Source organism: Mya arenaria, chromosome 2 (assembly GCF_026914265.1).
Source record: "Mya arenaria isolate MELC-2E11 chromosome 2, ASM2691426v1".
NCBI lineage: Eukaryota > Metazoa > Mollusca > Bivalvia > Myida > Myidae > Mya > Mya arenaria.
Window position 1 is genome coordinate 29238020 of NC_069123.1, and position 14842 is coordinate 29252861.

Here is a 14842-nt window from a genome sequence, read left to right on the forward strand (position 1 = left end):
AAAGGACACATTTCTTTCCCTTCTCAGATGGTACTAGAGGTGGGTTGTGCCCAGCCCAATTCCCTTTTAAACCGGCTTGCGGCTCTCATACTTTACTCACCTTCTACCCCACAGAGGCCACATTTCTTGCCTTTCTTGGCTGGTCCACCCCCGTCAGAGGAGGCTGGTCTCTTCTTGGACCCACCACGCCCTCTACTTGCTCCACCCCCTCCACGACCAGAACTGAAGCCACGCCCACCTACTGAAATCAGGGGAAAAGGTTAACATTGAAAACTAAGGACAGTCAATAACTGCATAACTAGCCATTTTAATAATGCATGCACTATCTGTTGATTGAAACCTTGGTTTTCAGACAATTCCCAGGGATTTTCCAGCTAACTTGGGAAAAGGACTATCACCAAATTCGGTAACTTTCATATAAACAGCTAAAATTTGGTAATAGTTAGAAAAATTTGTTAGTAATTTTAGTCCACACAATATTTACTATCCATTATCAATATGCCCAAGCTGATTGAACAGTTTATACTTATTTCCTCAAGCACAATTGCAGAAACAGCCATAAGCCGATATCTATGAAACTTTATGAACCATGCTCAAGCTTTTTTTATACCTTCTACAAGCGTCCATTTTAAGAGGCCATAAGAAAGTTCAACCCATGACCTGTTTCGTGAGAGGTGGACACCTATACCACAACACAAGCTCATCCTTGGATACAATTGATTTGAACTGAAGGGCCATTCACTGCAGTTAAAAAAGCCTTACCTCCTCCTGCTCCTGGGTCCTCATCTCCCCACTGGAAAAAGGTACATCCCTGGCCCCTTGGCTGCGGACAGCCATAGAATGGGCGACCCTTGTTTGGCCCCTCCTTCTGGACAGTTAGACTGAAAGGTAATATTTAAATTAAGAACCCGTTATCAAATGACTAAATTCTGTGAATCAGATGTGTTGTCTGTTGGGATTATTAAATGTCACCATGACCTTCACCTTTGACCTACTGACTCCAAAATCATATAGAGGTCATCTATTATCAAAAAAATATCATGACCAATGTTTTAAAGACACTACAACAAGTCATTCAAAAGTAATTTATCGGAACTTTTTTTATTTGGTAAAATTTAGTGACAAATGTTGGTTACATATGCACATCTTTTAACAGTATGTAAATTTTATATGACCCATACCTTTTAGCTGGTTGTCCACACTGACACGTCACTGTGTCCCCTCCACCTGCCCCACCTCCATCAGTCGACCAAGAATTGCCACGACCCCCTTGATTGCCTTGGAAACTGTTGTTTCCATAGTTACTGGTACCACCTCTATTGCTACTGTAGCTGGAACTGCTAACTCTGGGTTGAAATATAAACATCATAATTAAATACTTAACATTACAACCTCTATAAAACCTGTGTAAATTCCTATTCAAATTTATATCAGCACTCACCTAATAGATGTCATCAAATATCATCCTTGATCAAATGCCTACCTGTTAGTGCTAAAGCTTGCTGACCCACCCCCTCCATCATTTCCCCCACCCCCAGGATCTGCCCCTGCTTCGTCTGACCACAGGAAGAAGTTACAGGTTGACCCGCCACACTTGTAGAACTGACGACCTGTTTGGAAGTATACAGTGTATAAGATTTTATTCTAAGGCATTTTACATGTAGTAAGTATCGTATCCTTATATTCTTAGTTATTATAACACATATTTAATCAAGAGGCCCATGAGGACTATGCTCAACTGGCACGACTTTTTTGGTATTATTTTTTGTATCCAAAGTATTTACATACTTGTAATAGGCAATACACTGAAACCACATTCGAAAGGGAAGCAATCAGTGAACCATATATTTAACAAGGGGCAAAGGGAAATAAACACTACAATAATACACAACTCTCTGTACAAGTTATCTCCCTTAGAGTACAATTGTGCTAGGGCTGCAACATTTCAAGGGCCATCATCATGGGCGGATCAAAAGGAACCAAGCTCTTTTGGATATTTAACTACATGATAAGTTTGATTGAGATACAAAGCAAACTTAAGACTGTTTTGCGTTCACAAGCAATTATTTGCGGACGCACGCAGATGATGGACACATCACTAAGAAAATCTTGTAATCATGAATAATTGATAAGGAAATTTCATTGGTACTGAATGGGGACCTCTACAGAATCTGGGCCAATGAAATTATTTCATGTGTTCTTTTCTATATTTACTTCATGTAAACAAAATTTTGTCGTTCATTTTCCCCACAGTACTAATGCAGTGTAAACAATGATAAAGATCATGCCAGTAAAACAATTATAGTACCTGTGTTTGGTCCTTCCTTTCTCACTGTTAACAACACTGCATCATTCCCACAATTACACACCACAGAATTAGCTGAGTCATTATTCCCAGAATCCATCACATTTCCTGTCATGGTTGCCAAAGGCACTCTATCACTTCCTGTTCGAGAATTCTGGGTATTAGATTTTGATTTTTTTACAGAATTTCTTCCAGTTGGAATTTGTGAAAAGTTTGAGGAGCCAGTCTGAGTTTGTGATGAAAAATTTGAGTCAAAACTGTCATCAAACATGTTTTGGTCACCCCAAGACTGGTTTCTGGCTTGATTTGGGGTATTTCTAGGAAATGTTGATTGCATGGAACTCTGGGTGGAGAATTGTCTAGACGACCCATTGGAACCAAATGATGAGCCTATGCCTGAATCATCTCTCCTGGACTGACCTCTTCCAGCACCTGAGGTATTGAAGTGTATAAAATGACACAATGTTATGAACCAGGAGGGAATACCTAAGCTTGTCTGAGTTTATACCATTCAAACAAGGCACATAATTTGAGAATTATTAAAGCAAGAGTTATGGGCCTTGCTATTCATGTTGGTATTGTCTCTGTCAAAAAATATACTAAGTTTTATTTAAATATTAATGACGACGTCACCACAGAAATGACAAGACAATGACTTCTTTCTTTTTCTCAGACAAGCCCAAAATTGTATTGCTGCATAAGACAATGGAAATTTTTCTCTTGAATTAACTGAAAAGATTGCCTTATTAATTTTTAATAAAAGTGGAAACATTTTTTTTTAAAAACCACATTATACAACATTTTGAATGTGTGTCGTTGCCTCAAATTCAAAATTAAATCATAAACTTTGCAATCTAAATGAAGACATAATTATACACAAAGTACATTTATGATTAGATACATTTATAATTATCATGAAAAACATGTAAAAATAAAACTTTTAAAGAGAGTACTAAATCAAACATTGTACTTAAACTTTTATTTTCCAACATACCTGTCTGACCCCTTGCCCCCTGAGCTGGTTGCACATTTGGCCTTTGTGACCGCGGGCCTGCTTGTCCACCACCTCTTTGGCTTGGAGCTGAATTGGTCCTCTGTGACTGGGCCCCAGACCCGGGCCTTGGAGGCGGCCGAATACCCACATCTGTGACTAAAGTTTCATCACATCCTCCTACGCAACCGGTGTACCTAAAATTGTGAAACACCTTATTGTCCCATATTGGCCCTTTGTTGCATATCATAAGCCCAGTAGTTTCATATTGGACCTCTGTTGAAGATTATTGAACCTTTATTATTGTGGTATGTGGAAGTCCTGGGGCTAGGGCTAGGACATGACAATTTCCACATCTGTATAAATTTGCCACAGGAAATAAGCATGGTATATGAGGGGTGAAAAAAACTTGATATATTCACCGTCAGCTTCTTTATTTAATGTCACTAAGAACCTTTTCATTTCACCCTTCTTTTGCTTGTTCGTTTCAGATATACCAAACATGACCCTTCAGTGACCTTGATCTTTAATGAACAGACATGTGTCATACATGCTACATGCCAGTTTCTCATGGTAAACATTTGCGCGGTGTTATATAAAATCCCTCAGTGCATGGCAAGTCCAAGACCAGACAAGCCAAAATGCACAAAATTTTAACCAATGACCTCTAAGTTTAACCTTGACCTTTGATGAACAGACATGGGTCTTGAACATGATGTCCCACCTTCTCATGTTGAAAGGATGTGTTATTTAAATCCCCTAACTTACAGACAAGCCATCATCCATTGGACAGACGGACACTTGCACATACACTAGCTTCATCATCATTCTGGCAACAAATTTGATCTCACCGCAAGCAAAGTTCAACAAAGATGACACCAAGGCTATGAAAATACCTTGAAGTTTTTTTGAAAAACAGACCAAGGCTATGAAAATACCTTGAAGTTTTTTTGAAAAACAGACCAAGGCTATGAAAATACCTTGAAGTTTTTTTGAAAAACAGACCAAGGCTATGAAAATACCTTGAAGTTTTTTTGAAAAACAGACCAAGGCTATGAAAATACCTTGAAGTTTTTTTGAAAAACAGACCTAGGCTATGAAAATACCTTGAAGTAGTTCTTTTAAAAACAGACAAGTAAATAGTTTGCAAATACAAATGACTTATATAATGAGTATCACAACATTAATCTACATTTTGAAATATGAAACAAAAAATGGAACTTACTCCAAAGGGACAGTAGGTGGAACAGATCCTCTTTTGAACTTGAAATTCACCAAATGGGTGTCTGGGCCACACTGAAATATATATACACTGCATAATACACTGGTTATTGTATTTAAACAGCAAGATGTTAAGGTTAAAAGGCCCTTTGCTGGTAAAATCTAATTACAACCCCTAACACTGCAGTAGAAATAACGTCTGTTAGCCCAGTAAGTGCTGATGAAATAAATGCTTGATAGGACAGCTGGTACTGTACAAATAACTGCTTGTCAGTCCAGTAAAAAATGTTGAAAACATTTGATAAACAAGAGGGCCAAGATGACGCTATATATCGCTCACCTGATTGGTAAAAAGGGTTTTAAATTTATTGATCGGTCAACATACTGGATGCCTTCCCCTGGATGCTGCAGGAGAAACTATAATATGTCCTGTTTTTTTTAAAGAAGGTGTACCGGGTACTATAAAACCATGAAAAATATATATCTGTTTAAAAGTTACAAAGGGCCATATTTCTGAAATTATTTTGAAATCGGGCCAGTGGATTCTGACGAGAAGATTTTCCATATAGACATTTGATGAAAAGTATCCCTGCCCATTGGAGGCAATGTTTTTTTATGAGTCAATATGGGGTGAAGGAAATTGAAAGAGGGTCACCTAAGGATCATTTTCTTGAAATGATTTTTAAATCGGTCCAGCGGATTTCTGAGGAGAAGAATTTCAATGTTTTTCATACAGACATATATAGTGAAAAGAAGCCCCCTGGCGATCATGTTTTTTTTACTGATCAGCTTGGGGTGAAGGAGTTTGATACAGAGTCACCTAAGAAGCATTTCCGTGAAATTATGTTGAAATTGGTAATTCTGTTAAAGGTTTAAGTTTTCACCTTCGGACATGTATCATTTGAAACGTCTGCCTCCAAGACACCCCCGGGCAGCCACACAGCACTCTTACAGTCTGGGAATCCCATACAGCCAATGTAGAATCTGGAATTGAATTATAAAGGCTTTCAAGTGACCAATAACAAAACTAGAACTCCGCGAGTCGGATGTGTCGCCTGACGAATTATTTACTGTCGACATTATAGCTGTTAGATTGGCATTTTATTCATTTATAGACAATGATGTTGCCATTTAACTTTCAAGTGTAGGTGGCATTTGAACCCTCAATCAGATATACCTACGGAATAAGTTTCAGGTTGAAACCTCCTATAGTTTACAAGATATGCCACGGACAAAACCTAAGCAAGAAAATTAACAAAGGGCAATAACTCTAAAAATATGGCAGCAAGAGTAACGGTTCTTATGCACTGCACTTGCCCTCAATGAGATCTATCTAGCTATGAAGTTTCAAGTTGATACCTCTTATATTCTTCAAGATATGCCCCGGACAAAACTTTAAGCATGAAAATTAACAAAGGGCAATAACTTTAAAACTAAGAAAGCAAGAGTTACTGTTATTGTGCACTGCACTTGCCCTCAATGAGATCTATCTAGCTATGAAGTTTCAAGTTGATACCTCTTATATTCTTCAAGATATGCCCCGGACAAAACTTTAAGCATGAAAATTAACAAAGGGCAATAATTTTAAAACTAAGAAAGCAAGAGTTACTGTTATTGTGCACTGCACTTGCCCTCCATGAGATCTATCTACATATGAAGTTTCAAGTTGATAACTCTTATATTGTACAAGATATGCCCCGGACAAAACTTTAAGCATGAAAAATAACAAAGGGCAATAACTCTAAAAATATCGAAGCAAGAGCAACAGTTCTTGTGCACTGCACTTGCCCTCAATTAGATCTATGTACATATGAAGTTTCAAGTTGATACCACTAATAGTTTAGGAGATATACCCCGGACAAGCGAAAATGGGACGCGGACACCGCCGCCGCCAACGACAAAAGTAACCCCTATATGTCGTCTTTTCAGGCGACACAAAAAGTAGGATTTTTTAGAAAAAGTAGGGTAAAATAGGGATATTATGAGTGAAAAAAAGGGATAGAAGGGCTCTTTTAACTTACTTTTTTCGATGCAAATAAATGACTACTAAACCTATTAATCAATTGTGATGTACATGTTGTTATCTTTGCTTAGAAACCAGTTCTTCAAGAGGGATTTATTCACAGGATGAGGAGATGAACCTGAAATGCCAGTGTCTGACTTGTCAACATGCACCACTCATTCCCATCATAGAACCTCTCTTGCAGCACTGGAGACCTACTGCATCAAACTAATCCTTCAAAAATACAGTACTAGAAATGACTCTTTATTAAAATCAAGGTTTAGATTAATGCCTTTAATTTAAACTTTTTTATTATTTTTTGAACTATTTTTACAAAAAAAGAGGGATAGTAGGGCTTTTTCAAGAAAAAGTAGGGAAAAGTAGGAGCCTAACAAAAAAGTAGGGAAAAGTAGGAAAAGAAGGGCCCGCTTAAAAGCCTGATTATAGGATGATAATTAGAATCGCAAATGACTGATGTAGAATCTGGAGTTATTATAGGATGATAATTAGAATCACATTCACAGTATTCCTGAGCCTAAGGTCCTCAAACTTGTATATCCCATTTAAATTCTGCAATTTCCGGAATGGGATATATTGCCTGCCATGAGCAGCTATTATTGTCAAATCATTATTTATCCACATTACCAGTGTCACCCTATTTGCTTAGAACTGTCTAAGAATGAGAGTAATTTTGGCAATTTAAGGGCAATAACTCCGGAATAATTAGTGTGACTTGAATGTCGAGCAAACTTGTTTGAGATATTATGCCTTTAAACATTGTAACCCACTGGATTAATATTGGATACAAAAACTCAAGTAAGAGAATGGTCAAAGTGAATTTGGTTAAATTTTGACAATTAAAGGGCCATAACTGCAGTTAGTAATTTGATCTGACTGTTGAATAAACTGAGTCAATATAAAACACTCATAAAATTGTAGCCAAGCTTGGTTAATATTTGATAAGAAATGCTCAAGTAAAAGAGTGGAAAAAGGGAATTTGGTAAAAAAAAATCGTTTCATGGCCATATCTCTAGAGATGATAGTGTAATATGGTTGTTATTCAAACTCAGTCGAGAAATTATTCCAAAAGACATTGTGACAAAGTTTGGTAAATATTGGATAACAAATGCAAAAGTTTTGAAAACAGTGCTTGTCAACAATTAAAACAAAGCATGTTTATATTACAGTTTTGTACTGATGACAAGGTCATGTTATACCGCCTTAATTCAAACAGTCAGACCTGATTTTCCAACCTGATTAGAAGTTTGATATCACTGTGCCACGATTGCAAAGTTGTGGACTGTCACGCATATTGCTTCCACACCAATAGGTATTTTATTTTAGCACAGTCTTACTGTTCAAATATAGTGGTTTTGTCAAGTGATACTGCATACTGGAGGGTTTTTTCATGTTCCCAAAACAGCATTAATCATTCAGCAGACTTTCAGGAGTGGGGTAGGTAAACAATGCTACTATTCAATGCTACAAAACCTCAAAATGCTAAATCCATTTGCTAAAAAAGGTGAATAACCTTGCTATAAGACTATCTACCATCATTTAAAACAACCCTACCCACCCTTTTCCATCCTTCTTTGCCTTAAGCAGCATATCAGAGCCACACATCGGACATTTCAACACTGGGCTGGAGGATGATCGATTCAACTCTGAAAAGTTTAAAAGGCTCATGAAAATAGCTGCGAATATTTATTAATCATATACATCCAAGTGTTTTTTGCAGGAAAATAAACTGGCAAACACAATAGAAGAACAAGAGATGTTTGTCAAACATTATGCCCCCCCCTGAGCGCCATGTTGTCAGGATTATATGGACAATTGAATGAAATATGCATGGACCGAAATGACAGCTGATTTGTCGCTAACATTGTATGCCGTTGAGGCAGTTTTAAGATAATGACCATTCAAAGTTTGACGATGGAATGTGTTATGACCATGACCTTTGACTCTATGACCTCAAAATCCATAGTAGTCATCAGCTGGTCACCAAAAATCTAAATGTTAAGTTTAAGGGGCCATGGGTGCAGGCATTGACAAGTTATCACACAGACAAGCATTTTTCGTTCAAGGTCACTGTAACCTTGACCTTCGATCCAATGACCCCTTAAATCATAAGGGGTCATCTACAGGTCAGACACAACTCCAAGTCAAGTTTGAGGGCCATGGGTGCAGGCATTGTCCAATTATCACTTGAAACTTTTTCGGATTCAAGGTCACTGTGAACCTGACCTTTGACCCAATGACTTCTAAATTCAATAAGGGTCATCTCCTGGTCAGGCCCAACTTACATGTCAAGTTTGATGATCATAGATTCAGGCATTGTTGAGATATCACTGGGAGAAGATTTGTTAACTTATTTTGCATTAAAGGTTACTGTGACCTTGACCTTGGCCTGATGACCCCCAAAGTCAAGAGGGGTCATCTACTGGTCAGGCCCAACCTTCATGTCAAGTTTGATGACCATAGGTCCAGGAATTGTCGAGTTTGCTTTCAAGGTCACTGTGACCTTGACCTCTGACCCCTTAAATCAATAGGGGTCATCTACTGGTCAGGCCCAACCTCCAAGTCAAGTTTGAGGGCCATGGGCGCAGGCATTGTTGAGTTATCACTCGGGCAACCTTTTATCGTTCAAAGTCACTGTTACCTTGACCTTTGGCCCAATGACCCCTAAAATCAATATGGGCCATCTACTGGTCAGGCCCAACCTCCAAGTCAAGTTTGAGAGCCATAGGTGCAGGCATTGTCGAGTAATGACACGGACAACCTTTTACCATTCAAGGTCACTGTGACCTTGACCTTTGGCCCAATGACCCCAAAAAACAATAGGGGTCATCTACTGGTCAGGCCCAACCTCCAAATCAAGTTTGAGGGCCATGGGTGCAGGTATTGTTGAGTTATCACTCGGACAACCTTTTACCATTCAATGTCACTATGACCTTGATCTTTGACCCGATGAGCCCCAAAAACAATAGGGGTCATCTACTGGTCAGGCCCAACCTCCAAGTCAAGAATGAGGGCCAAGGGTGCAGGCATTGTCGAGTTATCACTTGGACATCCTTTTACCATTCAAGGTCACTGTGACCTTGACCTTTGGCCCGATGACCCCCAAAAAACAATAGGGGTCATATAATGGTCAGGCCCTACTTCCATATCAAGTTTGATGACCATAGGTCAAGGCATTGTTGAGTTATCACTCAGACAAGCTTTAAAATTGTTTTACCATTAAAGGTCACTGTGACCTTGACCTTTGACCGGATGAGCCCTAAAATCAATAGGGGTCATCTACTGGTCAGGCCCAACCTTCATGTCAAGTTTGATGACCATACGTCCAGGAATTGTTGAGTTATCACTCGGACAAGCTTTGGTCTACCGACGGACCGACCGACCGACATACCGACATGCCTGTGCAAAGCAATATACCCTTTTTCTTCGAAGGGGGGCATAATAATTATTACTACTGGATTGAACAAATCATAAAATATCACAGTATTACAGTAAAAGCTTTTCATATCCATTGTGATAAGACACAAATTACATGTTATTATCATTTTTGAAACTAAGTGTTTGAGAACATCACAGCCTTCATAAGGTACACTGAGAGTCTTAAAAAATGCATTACATGTCAATCCATGACTTAATTCAAATGGAAATCACCAGGAAGAACATTTTTCAAATTTAACTTTCAATGCATTGCTTTTTTACAGAATCTCAGTGTAATTAACACAGTAAGAAATGTGACTTAATTTACAGCATGTGTAAAACACAGGCAGAGATAATCTGAGAGAATCGATTCAACAGTTGAATCCTATAACAAGTTAACAAAATTACCACTGTCAGCAGGGGCTGGTTGCGCTTCCTCCCCCAGGAAATTTGACAGTGACTCATCTATTTTCTCCGCCTGAAACACAGGGTATGTGCATAGAACATTCAATGTCTTCTAAAGTGAAACATGTACATGTATATTCCAAATCACAGTAATCAAATTATCGAAATCAAAAACGATCCTGGGATTTATACTCATCACATAAATTCATAGATATAAGGACACCAGTAGGTTATATTTCAGAAATCTAACCGGAGACCAAATTTTCATACAAATATTGAATTAACAAAATCACAAGTAAAGAATTTTGTTTTGTGAACAACTTTACAGATAACATGCATACATGCATCTCCTCACTTAAAACAAGTTGCAACATGCCTCAATGAATACTTCTTCTTTATAAACACAATTGGCCATACCTGTCTACATGCTTCAATGAACACTTCTTTGTACTTTCTAACTTGCTCTTGAAGCACAGCTGAAGTAAAAGACAAGAACAGTTGGAAGATGACAAAGCCAGAGAAAGTATATCTAATCGGCAAATACTGTATATCATCAAAACCAGCCTAGAATTGTCATAACGAATGAGTATGAGGCTGATAATTCATCGTTTTACATGATTAAAATAATATTTTGTAGATTTCTCAGTTAAGTTCACTCGTTTAAAAATAGCGCATTATGGTTTCCCAGTTTAAAGTGTGTATATTTAGCATGTGCCAACCAAAAAGCATGATTCTGACAAAAACAGATATTTACTAGTCACTGCTTAAGGTCTTTACATTTTCAGAAAATAATGTCAAGCTGTGACATAAGAGCCGTGACCTTTATGTCACATATTTAAGCGATAAATTATCCTGTCGAATTGGTGTTATTATACTGAAGAAATTATAACGTTTTCAAAATTTGACCTGAGAAAATTACATAATCATGTGCTGCCATGAATACCAGAAATCTAGATGTAGATTGATAAAATACGTCAACATATTTCTATCATAAATGAAGATTGCAGTTAACTATTTTTGTATGAAATTTAAAACATTTTCAACATTGTTTGTTCTTTTTATGTTAATATTCGGCGAATTTCATGAACAACCCCGTACATACATCGTTAGGCAATGTTTTAAATTGCAAAGTTACCTTGCTGTTGCTTTGTGCCTTCACATATTCTGAAACAAGATACATATTTAAATGGTTTCTTCCATAGTTATAAAATGTTGCTGTCATGTACAAGGAAGTACCTGAAGTTTTTATATATTGTATACAAATACTTGATCGAGCCATCAACCTATAAATCTCATTTTTTATATTGGTCTCAAAATGTTTTTTTAAAGTCCGAGGAGTGTCCCATACACTTATTTAAGAATTCAGTACTTATAGATCCATTTTAATGTCATTATTATTTATATAAAATTTAATGAATCTTTTCCTTGACCCCATTTAAGGAAGTAGGTAAATAAATAAATTTAAACATTATTCATATCGGATCTGTCCTGTCTTTACAATGGAACTAAGATATATCTCATGGGAATCAACACCAACCTTTTTAGATCAGCTTCCAGCTCAGATCGTAAATGAGGTTTCGACATCTCAAAACCCATGGCATCATATCCTGAAGATGGATAGATTCTGTAACCATATATAAAACACCAGAATTCTGCGAATCAGATGTGAAGCCTACCTTTGAGCTCAAAATCAATAGGGCCCATTATGCATGACCAATGCGCACACCAAGTTTGCACCAAGTCGTCGAAAAGTTATTGGTCGGAAAAAAAGGTGTTATGCTGTCAACAATGAAGCCAGACAACTTTATCCATTTTTGCAGGTGACACAATGATAATATATTGTATATTGTCTCGCTACTGAGCTAGCTTACAGTGACATTATATTGTGTCAACGTGCAGTGTGAGGAATCAAAACAAACTCCTTCGCAGTGATCTCCCCAGACAAGCAGAATAGATCTCTGCTGATGTGTATGAGTATAGCTGGACTTCAGCTATATAAACTCCTTTTTTTAAATGTTCTTCTTCTTCTCTCTTTTTTGGATAATTTTATAACATTTCAATTTTTCAAAGTGGAGGTTAATATAATTTTTTTTTAAAAATCAAAGATAATTTACAATCTTAATCTTTGTATCATGTGACATCATTCCATGGTCATGTGATTGGCATGGTAGTAGTGATTACTGTAAGGGAAGTAACACTGTGTGGAGTTTAGGATCACAAGATCATTTCCAACCAAAATGATGCACATAGCAATTTTTGTAGTCTGTCACCGTTTTCTTTCAATATTATTGGCTCTTTTGCATGAAATTTAAACAAACTTTAAAACAAAATTGGCCATCAGTAAAACAATTTGAAAGCCAGTTCACAAATAGTGAATGCTTAAGAGACTACTTATTAATTTCCTTATACATTCCAATTTAAAAACTTTAGAACGGAAAAATTACATTTCTAGCGTTTCAATGTTCTAGCGTTAGCATGTGACAATCACACATATCCTTAAAATTAATTTCAAATCCATTTGATTTAAGCAATAAAAAAAGGTTTGTCATGCTTCTTATAAGGCGGGGGTATAAACAAGTATGATATGCATTTGTTTTAAAAAAACAGCGGAGACAACAACAAATGACATACCTTCCACAAGCCCCATTCCTAGCTGCCCGGGCACAAATCTGCCGTCAGGTCGTACACCCACATAGTTACGAGACTTGATGGTTTCTATATGATCAGCATGGGTGGCATCAGTACCTGAAATATCGTACATGTATAAATTATATCAAAGTGACACTCTTATTTAAAATCACTACATACACATGTATAACAAACATAAATTTTAAGTGATAAACCTTTAACTACTTACTAAATAATGTATTCATGGAAAATATTAATTACTGATAACAAGATTTTAACCGTGTATTTCTTAGCTGAAATAATAAATGATTGGTGAGTCCTAAAAGATTTACAGTGATCAACTATTGTCTCATAAGGTAGAAATACCGCGTTTTCTGCACATTCTTTCAAATAAAAGGCGGTATCTGATATGAACTATTGGTGTAAACATAAGTAGTAAATTGAGGGATGGATATCATTATCGGGGATATGAACTCAATTGGGCAGTCAAAGTATGCTCAGAGTCCTTCAGACTCCACACACTTTAACCGCCCAAACTGCGCTCATACCGCAATAATGACATCAACCCCGCAATTCATTCCTAATTTGAACACTATGAGATAAATTTCATTTATGTCAAACAATGGCTAGATTGTTAAGAACTTAACAGCATCATAACTTTTATGGTGAACTCTCATGATATTTTTATACATTGAAAATTAACAGGTTCAGCTGAAACAGTTTTCAAGAAGCTGATAAGAAATATAGCAGATTACAAATGTGCGCATAAAAGTTTTAGAGCAATAAAGATTTGCAAGTTAACAACGATGACGTTAACAACAGTTTTAACTTTAACAAAGAGCAACAATTGGCTATATATGTTCATTAAAATTTCAACTAAATGGCTATCTTCACTTCAACTAAATGGCTCACAATGTGATTAACCACAGCTATTAGATAACTTGCAATATGCTATATTTCAGTTTTGATGATAACAAAATATTTTACCGATTGTTGACTAAAACAAGTTAGATATCTTTATAGTGAAGGTCAATGAGATAAAGAAATCTAAGATCTTGACAAATATATAAAATTCAAGCTTCTAATTGTGATATATGTCTGAACATTGCAAGGAATACTTCATTTACTGTATTAGTTTAAAATGGCTTCAAAGCTCACTCAGTCCTTCGAAGACTCAGTGTTAATTGCATCAGATTTAATCCATGACTTTGTCTGCTCTCCTTGTAAAGAAGATGAGCTAAACACTGAGGCCAAGTATTTCTGTGAGGACTGTTCAGAATACTACTGTGACAAGTGCCTAACATTTCACTTCAAAATCCACAAACAGCACGTTGTATTGGGCCGTGAGGATGTGGACAAGTGGTTAAGGCAAGGTGACGCCCTTATTTCATGTGACCTTCACCCTAAAACGGTCATTAAACTTCTGTGTGTGGACCATGCTAAAATGTGCTGCCAACTCTGTGAGACTTTAAATCACAGGTTAGTGATTTACCCAATATCCAGATCAGAATGGTTTTCATTCTGAACAAGGAATATTAGTAACAAGTAATTTAATATTATTCATTTATTTACTTATTTACTGTGAAATACGCTGTCATATTGACCGAGGGGTTAGACAAGGTCAATGATGATTTTGCGGTCAATATGAACTGCATCAATACATCAATACAATGTTTTGTTCAACAAATTCTGGAAAAAAGAAATTGGAGCAAGCTGGCGAAATAAAAATACAATTTTTCTTGTTGTTAATACATATTTATCATTAAGAACGATAATCTTGAATAATCATAACTTAATTCTAATGCAAAAAAACCCTAAGAGAGTACTCATTTTATAAAATAGTTTCAGTCTTCCA

At 36.8% G+C, this 14842-nt stretch overlaps 1 protein-coding gene across 1 annotated transcript in view; it reads right to left on the bottom strand.

The window, feature by feature from the left end:
• The window catches only part of LOC128225126 (DNA topoisomerase 3-alpha-like), a 36020-nt gene that overhangs the window by 832 nt on the left and 20346 nt on the right, over positions 1-14842 (bottom strand). The window contains exons 17-30 of the mRNA XM_052935159.1: positions 12991-13104; positions 11897-11966; positions 11495-11523; positions 10777-10835; positions 10363-10432; positions 8096-8183; positions 5402-5501; positions 4522-4592; positions 3300-3493; positions 2309-2737; positions 1484-1610; positions 1182-1346; positions 763-881; positions 101-241 (exon numbers count right to left, since the gene is read on the bottom strand). Of these exons, the coding sequence (XP_052791119.1) occupies positions 101-241; positions 763-881; positions 1182-1346; positions 1484-1610; positions 2309-2737; positions 3300-3493; positions 4522-4592; positions 5402-5501; positions 8096-8183; positions 10363-10432; positions 10777-10835; positions 11495-11523; positions 11897-11966; positions 12991-13104 (1776 nt within the window). The remainder of the gene's footprint in view (positions 1-100; positions 242-762; positions 882-1181; positions 1347-1483; positions 1611-2308; positions 2738-3299; positions 3494-4521; positions 4593-5401; positions 5502-8095; positions 8184-10362; positions 10433-10776; positions 10836-11494; positions 11524-11896; positions 11967-12990; positions 13105-14842) is intronic.